The sequence below is a fragment of the Pan troglodytes genome, chromosome 16 (assembly GCF_028858775.2).
Source record: "Pan troglodytes isolate AG18354 chromosome 16, NHGRI_mPanTro3-v2.0_pri, whole genome shotgun sequence".
NCBI lineage: Eukaryota > Metazoa > Chordata > Mammalia > Primates > Hominidae > Pan > Pan troglodytes.
The window spans coordinates 70565209-70580834 of record NC_072414.2 but is presented as its reverse complement, the minus strand read 5'-3'; the positions used below and the strand labels follow the sequence as shown (position 1 = coordinate 70580834).

The following is a 15626-nucleotide window of genomic DNA, read 5'->3' as shown; positions in this document are numbered from 1 at the left end:
CTGGGTGACAGAGTGAGACCCTGTCTCAAGAAACACACACACACACACACACACGAAAGAAAAGAAAGAAAGGGAGAAAGAAAGAAAGCAAGAAAGAAAGAAAGAAAGAGAAAGAAAAGGAAGACAGAAAGAAAGAAAAAGAGAAGGCAGGGCAGGGACCGAGGTGCTATTTTATGTAGGTCAGGGAAGATTTCTCAGATAGGATGACATTTCTGATAACAGAAGAAAGTGTGGAAGCATCCCGGGGGGTTTCCAGGAAAAGGGAACAGTGTGTGCAGGAGCAAAGAGGCAGTGCAGGGGAAGTGGAATGAGCAAATGGCGGAGTGTTGAGATAAGAGGTCATAGAGCGAATGGGATGAGGGGTGGTGGGGAGGCAGATCACTAGGGCCTTGTAGACTCTAAGCAGAACTTTGGCTTTTACTTTGGATGAGATGTGGCAGCAGAACAATTAGTAGAAGGGATTGAGATTGTAAAGGGATCACCCTGGCTACCATGTAGAGAATAGACTAAAGGCAGGCCAGGACAGAGCAGGAAGACCAGTTAGGGGACTCCTGCAGTAGTCTAAGTGACAGATGATGGTGGCGGTGGAGAGAAGCAGACAAATATGAGTTGCTTTAGAAGATATAACTTACAAGACTTATTGATGGATCAGAGAGCAAAGTGTCAGAGACAGTGTCCACACTTCTGGCTTGTGGAACTGGATGGCTAGGGGTGCCATTCACTGAGACAATGAAGCCAAAGGAGGACCAGGTTCTGGGGAAGATCATGAGCTTTGTGTCAAACATGCTGAGTGTGACATGCCTTTGGGCCATCCAAGAGATGTTGGGGTGGCAGTTGGTCACGTGGGCCTGGAGCTCACAGCCTTTTGCACAATAAAGTGCAATCCATTTGTGAGGCTCCTCCTTCCTGGTGAACTGATAGCCCCTTTTCCCTCCCCAGAATGAGCGAGAGCAGATCATGACCACCAATGTCTGGCTGAAACAGGTAAGTGCCCTGAAGGGCCCTGAGCCCCAGAGATCTTTTCTTTAGGGCTGCCCTTTGGTGGCAGTGGACCTGCAAGTGACAGGGCCTTGCCTGTCTGTCCAGGAATGGACTGATTACCGCCTGACCTGGAACAGCTCCCGCTACGAGGGTGTGAACATCCTGAGGATCCCTGCAAAGCGCATCTGGTTGCCTGACATCGTGCTTTACAACAAGTGAGTGGCAGGGTTGGTAGAGGCCTGGTGACAGCCAGGCCAGGGCAGCAGTCCCAGGCCTAAGAGTCATCCAGGCCTGAGTCCAACCCTGAGCCCCATCTCTGCTTTACCCAGCCTTCCAGGCCATCAAGCTAGAAGAGAAACAGAGGTGAGCAGAGCCAGAGCCCTCAGTTACAGATGGGGAGTTGGAGGCTGAGGGAGGGGAGGGGCCTTGTCTGATTCACTGAAGCAGAGCTGGGACCACAGCAGTGTCCTGACCTTGAACCCAGCACCCTTTCTGTGTTCCATACTATCCTTTTGAGCCTCTGTTGCTTTGCCAGTGTTGGTGTTGGTACCACTGACTTACTGTGTGTAAATATCTTAGGCAGGTGGAGGAAGCCAAAGAGACTTTTCCTGAGTCGTGATTACACCAGCAGTAGCTTGAAATGGCTCAAAGTGTGTGGTCTGGGGACAGACAGACCTGAGTTCAAATCTCAGCTGTCCTGCTTACAAGTTTTCTGACCCTGAAGAAGTCACTTAACCTCTCTGGGCCTTGGCTTTCCCATCTGTAGAATGGGGATAATAATAAAACCTGCCTCACTGGACTACTGAGAGGCTTAAATGAGCTATTCCATGGGAAGCCTTAAGAGTGCTTGATGGGCCGAGTGTGGTGGCTCACACCTGTAATCCCAGCACTTTGGGAGGCCGAGGCGGGTGGATCACCTGAGATCCGGAGTTCGAGACCAGCCTGATCAACATGGAGAAACCCCGTCTCTACTAAAAATACAAAATTAGCCGGGCGTGGTGGCGCGTGCCTGTAATCCCAGCTACTTGGGAGGCCGAGGCGGGTGGATCACCTGAGATCCGGAGTTCGAGACCAGCCTGATCAACATGGAGAAACCCCGTCTCTACTAAAAATACAAAATTAGCCGGGCGTGGTGGCGCGTGCCTGTAATCCCAGCTACTTGGGAGGCCGAGACAGGAGAACTGCTTGAACCTGGGAGGCAGAGGTTGCAGTGAGCCGAGATTGCACCATTGCACTCCAGCCTGGGCAACAGAGCAAGAGTCTGTCTCAAAAAAAAAAAAAAAGGGGGTGCTTTGATGTTAGGGCTCTCTCCACCACATAGTTGCGAACAAAAGCAGACCCCTCCTTTCAGTGAGGGCCTGGGGGACTGGAAGGGTGATTAGTGGGAAATAATCCCAAAGGGCTCTTCAGTGAGTTCTGAGAACAGGCCAGGCTTTGTGTATGGGTTTCACGATGTTCTCCATGCCCTGACCCTGCCCAGCGCCGACGGGACCTATGAGGTGTCTGTCTACACCAACTTGATAGTCCGGTCCAATGGCAGCGTCCTGTGGCTGCCCCCTGCCATCTACAAGAGCGCCTGCAAGATTGAGGTGAAGTACTTTCCCTTCGACCAGCAGAACTGCACCCTCAAGTTCCGCTCCTGGACCTATGACCACACGGAGATAGACATGGTCCTCATGACGCCCACAGCCAGCATGGATGACTTTACTCCCAGTGGTGAGTGGGACATAGTGGCCCTCCCAGGGAGAAGGACAGTGAACCCACAGGACCCCAGCTACGTGGACGTGACTTACGACTTCATCATCAAGCGCAAGCCTCTGTTCTACACCATCAACCTCATCATCCCCTGCGTGCTCACCACCTTGCTGGCCATCCTTGTCTTCTACCTGCCATCCAACTGCGGCGAGAAGATGACACTGTGCATCTCAGTGCTGCTGGCACTTACATTCTTCCTGCTGCTCATCTCCAAGATCGTGCCACCCACCTCCCTCGATGTGCCTCTCATCGGCAAGTACCTCATGTTCACCATGGTGCTGGTCACCTTCTCCATCGTCACCAGCGTCTGTGTGCTCAATGTGCACCACCGCTCGCCCAGCACCCACACCATGGCACCCTGGGTCAAGCGCTGCTTCCTGCACAACCTGCCTACCTTCCTCTTCATGAAGCGCCCTGGCCCCGACAGCAGCCCGGCCAGAGCCTTCCTGCCCAGCAGGTCACGCGTGACCAAGCCCGAGGCCACCGCCACCTCTACCAGTCCCTCCAACTTCTATGGGAACTCCATGTACTTTGTGAACGCCGCCTCTGCAGCTTCCAAGTCTCCAGCCGGCTCTACCCCGGTGGCTATCCCCAGGGATTTCCGGCTGCGGTCCTCTGGGAGGTTCCGACAGGATGTGCAGGAGGCATTAGAAGGTGTCAGCTTCATCGCCCAGCACATGAAGAATGACGATGAAGACCAGAGTGTAAGTTGCTAGCCAGCCCCTGCCCACCTGCCCAACAGAAAGGGCTCAGATAGTAGCACCAGTTTCCCACTTCCTGCAGTTAATTCATAGGAGACAAGGACTCTCAAACTCTGAATAAGGAATCCAAAATTGAAATGAGTTTGTGTTAAATATTATAGCTTCATGCATCCGGGGAGAGGAAGGACATGCCAGTGATTTAGTTTGTTTGTTTTAGGTGTCCCAGAAGCAAACCCCAAGATGGGGACTTGGGTGCAGGTGGTTTACTTGAGATGTGATCCTGGGAAGCACAGTGAGGAAGGAGGGAAAGTGAGACAGGGAAAGGAGAATGAATGAGCAGGATACTGCCGTGGGTACCCGGGACTCAGTACCCTTGCAGACCCTCTGAGGACCCGTGGGAACAAGCCTCAGGATCACGCCCCTGGAAGGAGGCTGAGGTATTTACCCACCAGCCCCCATTCCCTAAAGGATGAGGGTAGCCCCAGGACTTTAACTCCCCTGTGCTTCCAGATAATGCCAGCCTGCCAGAACAAGCGCCCTTGGTGCTGGAGAAAGCCCTGAGGCAGAGGAGAGAGGAAATGCGGGTGCCAGAAACGGAAGGCTGGGAAGTGACTCTGCAGGCTTTAGGGAACACAGGCGGGCTGGGGTACCAAGCGCATCTGCCCTATTCTGTTCAGACTTGCAAAGAAGCCATTCAAGCACTTATAGCTTCCAGGGCTATAGGAACATCAGTAAAAATACTATGATTACCAGGGTAATGAATCAATCGATTGTGCTAACTAGAATTACAGATTTTTATTTATTTATTTGAGACGGAGTTTTGCTCTTGTCGCCCAGGCTGGAGTGCGGTGGCACAATCTCGGCTCACTGCAACCTCCATCTCCCAGGTTCAAGCGATTCTCCTGCCTCAGCCTCCCAAGTAGCTGGAATTACAGGTGCCTGCCACCACACCTGGCTAATTTTTGTATTTTTAATAGAGACGGGGTTTCACCATGTTGGCCAGGCTGGTCTTGAGCTCCTGACTTCAGGTGATCTGCCCACCTCAGCCTCCCACAGTGCTGGGATTACAGGCGTGAGCCACGGAATCTGACCTAGAATTACGGATTTTTTAAAAAGAGGTTTAATTTACTTTCACAGGATAAAGCAATGAGTGCTGGAGTCTGGGTATTTCACATGACTCCTTTGAATAAATAACACTTCTAAGGACAATGTCATAGTAACAACACAGAATGTGGTGGTGACAAATTTTCACACCCATTTCCATACCAGGAGGGAGAGCAAGTTTCATGCTCTTGTGAATGTTCTCATATTAACACCTTCAGATCAGATTCTTTGGACAGGTTTTTACTATGCAACATGGTGTCTGCCCCTGTGCAGCTGCATGGACAAAAGTGGACGTCTCATTCTTATCGTTTTGAGATTGCTTTCCACTCGCTGCATTCTCAAGGAGAAGCGCTGGCATTCCATTAGTTAGCCCACAGAGAAAAGAGCAAGAACAGCCCCAGAATCACACTGTGCCAAGAAAAGAAGAGAAATGCAAACAAATGGAATATAGGACATGAGATATTCTTCTGGTGTAGTTCTTGGACCAGCAGCACCGGCATCGCCTGCGAGCTTATCAGAAATGCAGAGTCTCAGGCCCCAATCCAGACCTGCTAGCTCCAAACCTGCATTTTAACCAGGTCCCCAGGAGATTCCCAGACCCATTGCAGTTTGAGAAGCACAGCTCTATAGGACCCTCAGATTTCACTTTCTAAAATGTTAATTCGATCACGCTATTACTTAGGTTAAATCATTCTGTAGGTCAGCATCACCTAATTCATTGGTTCCCAAACATTAATGTGCAGCCTGGGGCCCTGCTGGCTAAGTGAGAACCACGTGGGCAACGCTGTGGGACCACCCTTTCTGACTGAGCCAGGATCTCTGGGGGAGACATATTGGAGCCTGCATTTTTAACCAATCCCTGGTGGTTCGTGTGCACTTTCTAGATTGAGAAGTGCTGGTCTCCTGCATCCCTGGCTGAGCCGGCACCCACCCTGAACTCTTCTGAAGACCTCACCACCCCCTTGGCACTCACGTGCCTTCTGCTCTTTCTAGCTCAATTAATTACAAGCCTCTTAAGGGAAGGAGCCAGGCAGGACCAGTTATTATAATCACCAGTGTTCATTAAGCTCCAATCACACATCAGGTGCTCTGCTGGGAGCTGACATACATTACTGCTAACCCTCCTTGGAATCCTGTGAAGTGGCTTTTAGTAGAACCCCCATTTACAATAAGGAAGCTTTCAAAGCGAAGCTCAGAGAGGTTCACTGACTTGGCCAGTGTCAAACAGCTGGCCCAGGCTCTGTACCCAGATCTGCCTGTCATCCTTAAACTTTCTTGCCCTTCCTAGTTTCTTGCCCTGCACTGAGCACATGGCCGGCTTATTGGTTGATTGACTTTCTTATGGATGGTTGGAGAAAAGAGGCTTTCTTCCCCTCTAGAGCATGCCTGCCCCTAAGCCAGCCCACGCCGCTTCTCATCTTCAGTACTTTTACCCACCCTGGTGATTAACTGGTCACGATAAATAGCACAAAAATATTAAAAGGGGGAAAAACGCACACGCACACACACACACACACACACACACACACACACACACCCCGCTTGAAATTAGGGCTGTTAAAAAGAAACCCAAGAAAGCCAAGGAGTGCTCTATGGAGAGAGCTGTGTGTGCCTGCTGAGTCTTGGGGACAGGTGCCAGGCGTGCTTGGTTGCAGGTGTCGGGGTTGGCTTGACACAGGATTAGCCTGCACGTTAGGTACACCATTGACAGGGCCTTGACAAACTGGGTCACTGACGTCAGCATGCCCGTTGCTGCCCACATTTCCAACTCCAGAGCCTCTGCTGATCTCCGAAGCCTTCTGATCCAGCCCGTCTCTGCCAGGGAATGAATGCAGTGTGAGCCAGCCAGGCCTAGGGGTGTGAAAGCAGGCATCGGCAAGGGAGGCCAGGACCCTGGGCACACAGGCGTTTCTCTAGGTTCTCCCCCAGTGCAAAGGAGACAGGCCCATCTGTGGTGGCCCCTCTGGAGGCCAGCCAGGTCTCTGCCAACCTCACACCCCGCAGCAGGGTCTAAGAAGACCAGAGAGACCTGAATGATGCAGCAGGAGGAGGCTGGGTCTTAATTACAGGAAACAGACACTGCTGTGAACAGACTTGAACAAATTAAACAGCAGGATTTCCAGGTGTTCTGTAAGCCCCGGTTTCTCTGCTCTCACTGAACTAGGTGGGAGCCACCTAGTTCTTTCTTTAGCTAGAACCAGCTCAGGCAGTGAGTTTGGGGTAAAAATGAGAAGTTGGGGCTTTGAGATCCTCAGGCCCTATCTCCTATTTATAACCAGATTTTGTTTTCAAATCATAATATGTAGTATTAACAAGCCCTCACATTCCTAGCTTTTCTGTACAGCCCAAGTTCCCAGTGCCCCTCCAATGCTGTGGGGGACAGGCAGGGGTGGAGGTGGAGAACAGCCAGAGAGGCTCAGAGCTGCCCAGCTGAGAGGCCAGCCTGGGACTCAGAACTTGCCCCCCTAGTATGCAGTTCCACGCCTGTGGCCTGTGGAGTCCCTGGCCAGAGAGTAAGGGCCTGACTCGGGGAAAGGAGGGACCCCAGTACTTGGCACCTGTGACCAGCTCCTCTGTCTGCCTGCAGGTCGTTGAGGACTGGAAGTACGTGGCTATGGTGGTGGACCGGCTGTTCCTGTGGGTGTTCGTGTTTGTGTGCGTCCTGGGCACTGTGGGGCTCTTCCTACCGCCCCTCTTCCAGACCCATGCGGCTTCTGAGGGGCCCTACGCTGCCCAGCGTGACTGAGGGCCCCCTGGGTTGTGGGGTGAGAGGATGTGAGTGGCCGGGTGGGCACTTTGCTGCTTCCTTCTGGGTTGTGGCCGATGAGGCCCTAAGTAAATATGTGACCATTGGCCATCAACCCCATCAAACCAGCCACAGCCGTGGAAGAGGCAAGGATGGGGGCCTGGGCTGTCCTCTCTGAATGCCTTGGAGGGATCCCAGGAAGCCCCAGTAGGAGGGAGCTTCAGACAGTTCAATTCTGGCCTGTCTTCCTTCCCTGCACCGGGCAATGGGGATAAAGATGACATCGTAGCAGCACCTACTATGCTTCAGGCATGGTGCCGGCCCGCCTCTCCATCACCATCTCTCTCCACTTCCCCTTGTCCAGTGCCTCACACACTTCTAGATTCTTCCCAGCTCAGAGGCTTGGCATTTGCCATATCATCTTCTTTTTTTTTTTTTTCTTTTAAACGGAGTCTTGCTATATCGCCCAGGCTGGAGTGCAATGGTGCGATCTTGGCTCAAGTGATTCTCCTGCCTCAGCCTCCCAAGTGGCTGGGATTACAGAAAGCCGCCACCGTGCCCAGCTAATTTTTGTATTTTTGTTGGCCAGGCTGATTTCGAACTCCTGACCTCAAATGACCCACCTGCCTCGGCCTCCCAAAGTGCTAGGATTACAAGTGTGAGCCACTATGCCTGGCCTTCCCTATCTTCTACCTGAACCTTCTTCCTCTTCCCCCAGGGCTTCCCAAGCTCTTTCCACAGCCACATCAGTCAGGGCATGGCTCCAATCCATTCTTTGCTCCAATGTCACATCCTCTGAGAGGCCTTCCCTAACCACCCAATCATTCTAAAGCAGCCTCCCTACAGTCACGTTACCCTGCCTCCTTCCTCGAGCACTCCTCTGTACCTGTCGCTCTTATCTGGTGGCATGTATGTCATCCACAGCTCACCCACTAGAGTGTGAGCTCCATGAGAACAGGGACCTGCTCCTTCACATTCGTGGTAGTATCCCCAGGGCCTAGGACAGAGCTTGGCACACAGTAGGTGCTCAATAAATGTTTGTTGAATGAATGAATGGCTCCTACCCCTCCTTCAAGTCCAGATGCCCCTCCTCTGAGCAGCCATCCCTAGTTCCCCCATCTGAAAGGCATGACCTGCTCCTCCATGACTGCGGTGCTGGTCACTTTCCACTTCTCTCTCATGGCTGGGTTCAGGTCTGTCTCCCACACGGATGCTCTGATTCACTCCTCGCACATACTGCCTTTTGCACAGTGCCTGGCATGTAGTAGGCACTCAAAATATTTGTGGAATGGAGGAGGATGTTCTAAAAAATTCTATTTTAAAAATTATTATACAATAAAATTGACTTTTAAATATATAGTTCTAGGAATTTTAACACATGTATAGATTGGTATAACCACCATCACAATCAGGACCCAGGAAAGATCTGTCACGCAAAACAACTCCCTCCTGCTATTCCTTTAGAGTCCTGACTCCCTGCACTCCTAGCCCCTGGCAACCACATATCTTTTCTCCTTCACTACAGTCGGGTCTTTTCAAGAATGCCATTTAAATGGAATCATACAGTAGTGACCTTTGGAGACTGGCTTCTTTCATTCAGCATAGTGCCTTCGAGATTCAATCAAGTTGGGTTTTTTTGTATTGCTGAGGAGTGTTCAGTGGTCTGATGTTGACACACATTTAGGCCGTTTCCAGTTTTTGGCAATTATGAATAGAGCTAATATAAAGATTCACATATAGGATTGTGTATGAATAAAAGTTTTCATTTATTTAAACACTCAGGAGGGTGATTGCTAGGTTATATGGTAAGTGTATATTTAACTTTATATGAAACTGTTGAGGCCGGGCATGGTGGCTCACACCTGTAACCCCAACACTTTGGGAGGCCAAGGCGGCAGATCACCTAAGGTCAGGAGTTCAAGACCAGCTTGGCCAATATGGTAAAACCCTGTCTCTACTAAAAATACAAAAATTAGCCAGGTGTGGTAGTGTGTACCTGTAATCCCAGCTACTCGGGAGGTTGAGGCAGGAGAATTGCTTGAACCTGGGAGGCAGAGGTTGCAGTGAGCCGAGATCGTGCCACTGCACTCCAGCCTGGGTGACAGAGCGAGACTCTGTCAAAAAAGAACAAAAGAAAGAGAAAGAAACTGTCAAACTGTTTTCTGGAGTGGCTATACCATTTTGCAATCCCACCAAAGTATGAGAGATCCAGTTGTTCAGCAACTGGATTCCACCCTGGTTTTAATTTGCGTGTCCCTGATGGCTAGTGATTTGAACATCTTCCACGTGCTTTTTTTTTTGTCTTCTGTATACCTCTTTGGTGAAGAGTCTGTTTAACTCTTTTGCTCATTTAAAAAATTGTTCGTTTTCTTACCATTGAGACTTTCTTTAGAAAACAACTTTATTGAGGTATAATTTACATACCATAAAATCCACCCATTTTAAGTACAATTCAGAGTTGTCGTAAGCTTATCACCAGAATCCAGTTTTAGAACATCTGCACCACCCCAGTAAGACCCCTTATATGCATCTACACTTAGTGTTGAGTTTTGAGAGTTCCTTATACATTCTGGATACAAGTCCTTTGTTGGATATATAACTTACAGTATTGTCCCAATGGGGGACATTTGCCAAGAGTTGAGAATGCTGTAATTGGAGGCCTGAGAGATGGGTCCCAATTCTTACAAACATTTTCCATTCCACAAACTGTCTCCTTTTGTTTGGTTTTAATATGGGTAAACAGCACATTCTGGAAATAATAAAGGTGACTCTCCATTTGCTGAATGCCAGGAGCAGAGTTTATGACAGAACTTCCTCCTGCAATAAAAGGATGTCAAAGAAGCCAACATCAAGGTGCCCCCCATCCCTGGTGGGTGGTCAGAGAGGGCAGGAGGCTCCAGGGCACCCTGCCTGGCCAATCAGTGCACATTCTTGGGGTTGCAGATGGTGGCGGGGAAGGGGACAGGTTCTGCAGGGGACTAGGGTGGGAACCCCATTGCCCTCAGATTGCTCCATCAGAAGAGCAGATGAGGCTGCACACAGTGGCTCACGCCTGTAATCCCAGCACTTTGGGAGGCCAAGGCAGGAAAAGCGCTGAGCCCAGGAGTTCCAGACCGGTCTGGACAACCACAGGGAGACGCCCCTCTCCACAAAAATAAAAAATTAACCAGACATGGTGGTGTGTGCCTGTGGTCCCAGCTACTCCAGAGTACTCAGCTACCTGAGTACTGTGGTCCCAGTACTCCAGAGGTACTCAGCTACCTCCCTGAGGTAGGAGGATCACTTGAGCCCCGGACGTCGAGGCTACAATGAGCCGAGATGGAGCCACCACACTGCAGCCTTGGTGACAGGGTGAGACCTTGTCTCAGAAAAAGAGCAACTGAAGCCTCATTTTAAATTCTGTCTTCTTTATCTTTAATTTTGTTGGGAGAAAAGATGAGTGTTGGGAGAGAAGCTGAGGCAGGGCTTGGAACATGTATGAGGTCCAGGGTAAAACCCCTCAGTTGGCCTTTGGAATGTGTCCAGACTTGCTGGCTCCTTGCTTCTAGCACTCCCATTATCTCAAGTAGCCATATGTTTCAAAGAAAATGCTAGACCGTCACAGCTGTAGTTCATTTGCTTGATACACCGCTTCCTTTCAACCCCCACATCCTCACCACCTGTTTCTTTGATCACCAATAAATAGCGTGGGCTCCCACAGCTGGGGGCCTTCGTAGCCTCCATACGTTGGCCGCCTGGTCCCGCTTTCTCTCTTATCTTTTCTCATTCTTTTGACTCCGCCTGACTTTGTCACCCCCATGGCCTGGGGTTGGGTCTGATCACCCCAAAAAAATTTTCATTAAGGAACAATCCAAACGTATTCTAAAGTTAAGAGAACAGTATAACAAACCTCCAGGTACCATCACCCTGCCTCGACAATTATCAACTCATAGCCAATATTGTTTCAACTAACTTCCACCCACCCCTAAGCTATAAGGACTTGAGAAAAAATACCAGTACTATATCTAAGTTTTTTTGTTTTGTTTTGTTTTGTTTTGTTTGAGATGAAGTCTCACTCTGTCACCCAGGCTGGAGTGCAGTGGCGCAATCTCGGCTCACTGCAGGCTCTGCCTCCCGGGTTCACGCCATTCTCCTGCCTCAGCCTCCCGAGTAGCTGGGACTACAGGTGCCTGCCACCACGCCGGGCTAATTTGTAGAGCATTTTTAGTAGAGACGAGGTTTCACCATGTTAGCCAGGATGGTCTCTGACCTCGTGATCCGCCCGCCTTGGCCTCCCAAAGTGCTGGCTGGCATTACAAGCGTGAGCCACTGCTCCCGGCTAAAATGTTTAACAATTATTTAATAGCATGAGATACACAAGGCGTCCTTCCCAGGGTGTGTTAGCGTCTCTCCTACGGCGCCCGCCTAGCCCGGTGGTCCCAACCCCCTGCGGGAACTGCACACGCCCCGGAAACCTGGGACAGAGACTGAGTCCCTCTCCTTCCTGGTGGTGGTGACAGCACCTGCTCAGATCTGGTCGGAAGCCGCCGGCCGGAGCACCCAGCCCGGCGGAGAAGGAGCTCGCCCGGCGCTGGGGACTGGGACCTGGAGCCCCTTCCCCTACCGCACGTACGCCCCGCCCCGCGCACGCCCGCCCGCCCGCGCCTGGCGCAGCTTCACTCCGGATGGTTCCTGTCCTCCCGCGGGTCCGAGGGCGCTGGAAACCCAGCGGCGGCGAAGCGGAGAGGAGCCCCGCGCGTCTCCGCCCGCACGGCTCCAGGTCTGGGGTCTGCGCTGGAGCCGCGCGGGGAGAGGCCGTCTCTGCGACCGCCGCGCCCGCTCCCGACCGTCCGGGTCCGTGGCCAGCCCGGCCACCAGCCATGGGCTCTGGCCCGCTCTCGCTGCCCCTGGCGCTGTCGCCGCCGCGGCTGCTGCTGCTGCTGTCTCTGCTGCCAGGTACGCGCACGGGCGTTAGGGCTCTGGAGGGACGGGCGCCCGAGAAGGGGCGCGGGGTCCGGAGGGGCTGCCGGCGAGAACACCGCGCGGGCGAGCGGAGAGGGCCGGCGCCGTCGCCGGGGACTCGGAACCCGCGCAGACTGGCTCCAGCCCGGCGGCGACTTGGGTGGGGTGGCTTTTTCCCTTTCGGCTCACCTCCCACCCCTAGCCACCACCAAACCTGGGAGTCACTGAGCGGGCGCTGGTACGCGCCGGGTGATGGGGAGGTCGAGACCGGGTCCTTCGTCTTGGGCGCAGGAGTTGGGGATTCGCGTCCCCGCGCTGCCCGTCGCCCTGCCCCGCGCACTGGCTCCCAAACTGGCGCGCCCAAGCCTCCCGCTCCACCGTCTGCATCCCGCCCACCTCCTCATTTGACGGAGATGGCTGAAGACTTGGCCAAGGCCACCTCGGGAAGAGGGGAGTCGCTTCGGGACTGGGGCTGGAGCTGGAGCCCCAGCCTCTCCTCCGGTTGTAGCCTCCTAGCGCTCCTGGCTGCGTCGCTGAGGGCCCCTCCGCCGGGAGAGCGCCTCCTGTCTTCCTCCCGCTCCCCAGAGGAGCCTGCTGGGGGAAGCCGGCCCTGGCCCGCCGCTGGGAGGCTCTTGGGTGCCTGGGAGGGCTGGTGGGTAGCGAGAGTCGGGGACCGGGCAAGGCTGCAGGGAATTCCTGGAGGGCCCAGGCCGGCGGTCTGTCGTGCGGCTGTGAGCTCAGAGCGCTTTCCGCCCTCGGTGCCGAGGCCTCCACTACTCAGAACGCCATACGCTCTCAACCGACCTCCTGCCTGGGACCCTTCTTTCATCCTGGGGAAGGAGAGGGGGGAGCAGGAAAAATCCTATTTCAAGACCTGAGGAAGTTGGATTCAACTTCCTAGAGGATTCTCCTCCCGCTTCCCCAAGCTGCCCCCAGATCTGTACGTGGGAATCGGAAGACAGCTGACCCGGTATGCCTCACTTGTGCTGGGGTGTGGCTTAGGAACAAAGAGGGGTGCCCAAGGGTTGCAGAGGTCAGAGTCTTTGATCAGGATATGAAGACAGCATCAGCAAGAGCTGGGGGTCACACGAGATCACGGGAGTCACACAGTGCCTTGGCTTCTAAGAGGGCTGGTGGCCACCCCTACAGGGTGGAATGCAGGAGAGGCCCAGACCTGGGCTGTGTTCTCCCAGAGGCTGGGAGGTAGAAGACCTGGGCCTGGGCGACCGTGTTTGGCCCTGCCCCTGGGAGCGGACTGGCCATCTTTCCATCGTGGAAGCAGTGAGTGGCTGTACCTAGGCAGACAGCATTTGCACCACACCCCCACCCGGCAGTAACAACCCAGGAAAAGATTGCGAATAGTTCTTGACCTCTTACCGCAGCACCAAGCTGTGCACTTCCTTCACAACAACCCTTTGAGGTGGACACGTTTATAATCCTTATTTTGACTGGTAAAGACACAGGTTCAGAGAGGTTAAGCCACTTGCCTAAGCTCACACAGCTTACAAGTGATTTGTCAGGATTTGCACCAGATCTGTCCAACTCCAGAGCCCAGGCTTGCAACCACTGTGCTTCTCACTGAATGCGTGTGGCCAGGTAGAATCCTGCCCCTCTTGGGCCTCAGTTTCCCATTTTGTAACCCACTGGGTTAGACTAGCCTGAAAGTCTAGGGTTCCACAGAATCCCCCCACAGGTGGAGGGGATGCTGTAGATGGGTGATGTTTCTGGTGGGCTGGGTGGGGGAGGTTAAGTAACGATTTCCCCAGGGACTGACAGGGCTGCTTCCCGCAGTGGCCAGGCCCTCAGAGGCTGAGCACCGTCTATTTGAGCGGCTGTTTGAAGATTACAATGAGATCATCCGGCCTGTGGCCAACGTGTCTGACCCAGTCATCATCCATTTCGAGGTGTCCATGTCTCAGCTGGTGAAGGTGGTGAGTGCTGGAAGCCACGAGCCGTGGCCATGGGGACCGGGGCTTCTGGAGGAGCCTTCCCCAGAATTAGTCTTGTTTTTGTAATTCTCCTGTCAACTTTAATTCCTCTTTCTAGGATGAAGTAAACCAGATCATGGAGACCAACCTGTGGCTCAAGCAAGTAAGTGACCAGACCCTAGGCACTGCTGCCCCCTGGTGGTGACTGTTTTATTTGCTTTAGGTGAACCAAGAAAGGCCTAAAGACCAGGCTTCATTTACTTCTGTGGAACCCAGATTGGGGTCCACTGACTGGCAGATATATCTCTTCTAAGGCTTGAGGTCACATGCACTGCCCTACAGTCCCCCTGGAAGGACTGTAGGGCCCAACCCCTCAAGTCCCAGATGGACAGGTTGCAGCCTGGAGAAAGACATTCTCCATGTTCACACAGCAGAAGAGTACGAACCTGAGATTGAAGCCCTGCCCCCAAACCCTGGGGGTGGTGCCTGAGACACCTCCTTCTCTCCCTCTTGCTAAAAACTCAGTTTTTTTTCCAGACGGGATCTCGCTCTGTCACCCAGGCCGGAGTGCTGTGGCGTGATCTCGGCTCACTGCAATCTCCACCAGCAGGGTTCAAGCAGTTCTCCTGCCTCAGCCTCCCAAGTAGCTAGGACCATAGGCGTGCACCACCACGTCTGGCTAATTTTTGGATTTGTTATAGAGACAGAGTTTCGCCATGTTGCCCAGGCTGGTCTCGAACGCCTGATCTCAAGCAATCCACACACCTCAGCCTCCCAAAGTGCTGGGGTTACAGGCACAAGCCACTGTGCACAGCCCCTAAACTCATTCTTAAGTCAGAATAAGATGCTGCTGTTGTTGGTAGCGTGGGAGTAGATTTTCCTGTTCAGATCGAGGCCAAGAAATTGCCTTCCACATGTCCTCCCCAGGGAGGCTTTGTCCAGACTTGCCAGGAGACATAATGGCCCATTGGCCTGCGGGTGACCCTTCTGCCAGCCTGGCCAGCTGAGCACTCAGCACACACAGCCTTCATCCCCAGGAGGTTGGAAAGCCAGATGGGCACAGTGCCCCACCCAGTACTTGATGCACACGTTCCCTCTGTGGCCGCAGCCTCACCCCTCTCTCCTCTGGTGCTCAGGACTCAAGACCGCCCAGCCTCTGGACCCAGACACTTTCTGGGCCCTGCAGGGGTCATGGATTCTTCCCCCGGAATCTTTCAGAGTCCAGTCTTGCTTAACCTTGGGGTGAAAGAGTGTCTATGTTGGAAAACACCCCTGGAGAGCCATTCAGGGGCTGTAAACAGGCACATGGACCTGGACATGATGCATGAAGTCCAGGAGTCTCCACCTGGCACTAGAAGTGACCAGAGAAAGCACGAGTAGGCCCTGTTTGGTTGATGAGGGGCTGGGCTTGCTCATGGTTATGGGGGCAGTGGCTTCCCTAGTGCCAGGAGGTGGCCCGCAGAGCCAGCC

General features: G+C 53.0%; 2 protein-coding genes across 9 annotated transcripts in view; both read left to right on the top strand.

Moving 5' to 3' along the window:
- The window catches only part of CHRNB4 (cholinergic receptor nicotinic beta 4 subunit), a 37094-nt gene extending 28757 nt beyond the window's left edge, over positions 1 to 8337 (top strand). For 2 of the 6 annotated variants that reach the window (XM_016927705.4, XM_016927704.4), the window contains 4 exons: positions 940 to 984; positions 1087 to 1196; positions 2462 to 3440; positions 7129 to 8337. In XM_016927705.4, the coding sequence (XP_016783194.1) occupies positions 940 to 984; positions 1087 to 1196; positions 2462 to 3440; positions 7129 to 7287 (1293 nt within the window). In that variant the 3' untranslated portion in view covers positions 7288 to 8337. Of the gene's footprint in view, positions 1 to 939; positions 985 to 1086; positions 1197 to 2461; positions 4192 to 7128 lie in introns of those variants that run through there. The other 4 variants (XM_016927707.4, XM_016927706.4, XM_016927708.4 and 1 more) reach the window with 3 other exon arrangements.
- Positions 8338 to 11787: 3450 nt separating this feature from the next.
- The window catches only part of CHRNA3 (cholinergic receptor nicotinic alpha 3 subunit), a 28743-nt gene continuing 24904 nt past the window's right edge, over positions 11788 to 15626 (top strand). For 2 of the 3 annotated variants that reach the window (XR_674660.5, XR_010151438.1), the window contains exons 1-3: positions 11861 to 12222; positions 14020 to 14159; positions 14275 to 14319. Coding sequence is in view for 1 of the 3 variants with exons in the window: in XM_003314809.6 (XP_003314857.1) it covers positions 11952 to 12222; positions 14020 to 14159; positions 14275 to 14319 (456 nt within the window). In the remaining 2 variants the exon portion in view is untranslated. Of the gene's footprint in view, positions 12223 to 14019; positions 14160 to 14274; positions 14320 to 15626 lie in introns of all 3 variants that reach the window. The other variant, XM_003314809.6, reaches the window with a different exon arrangement.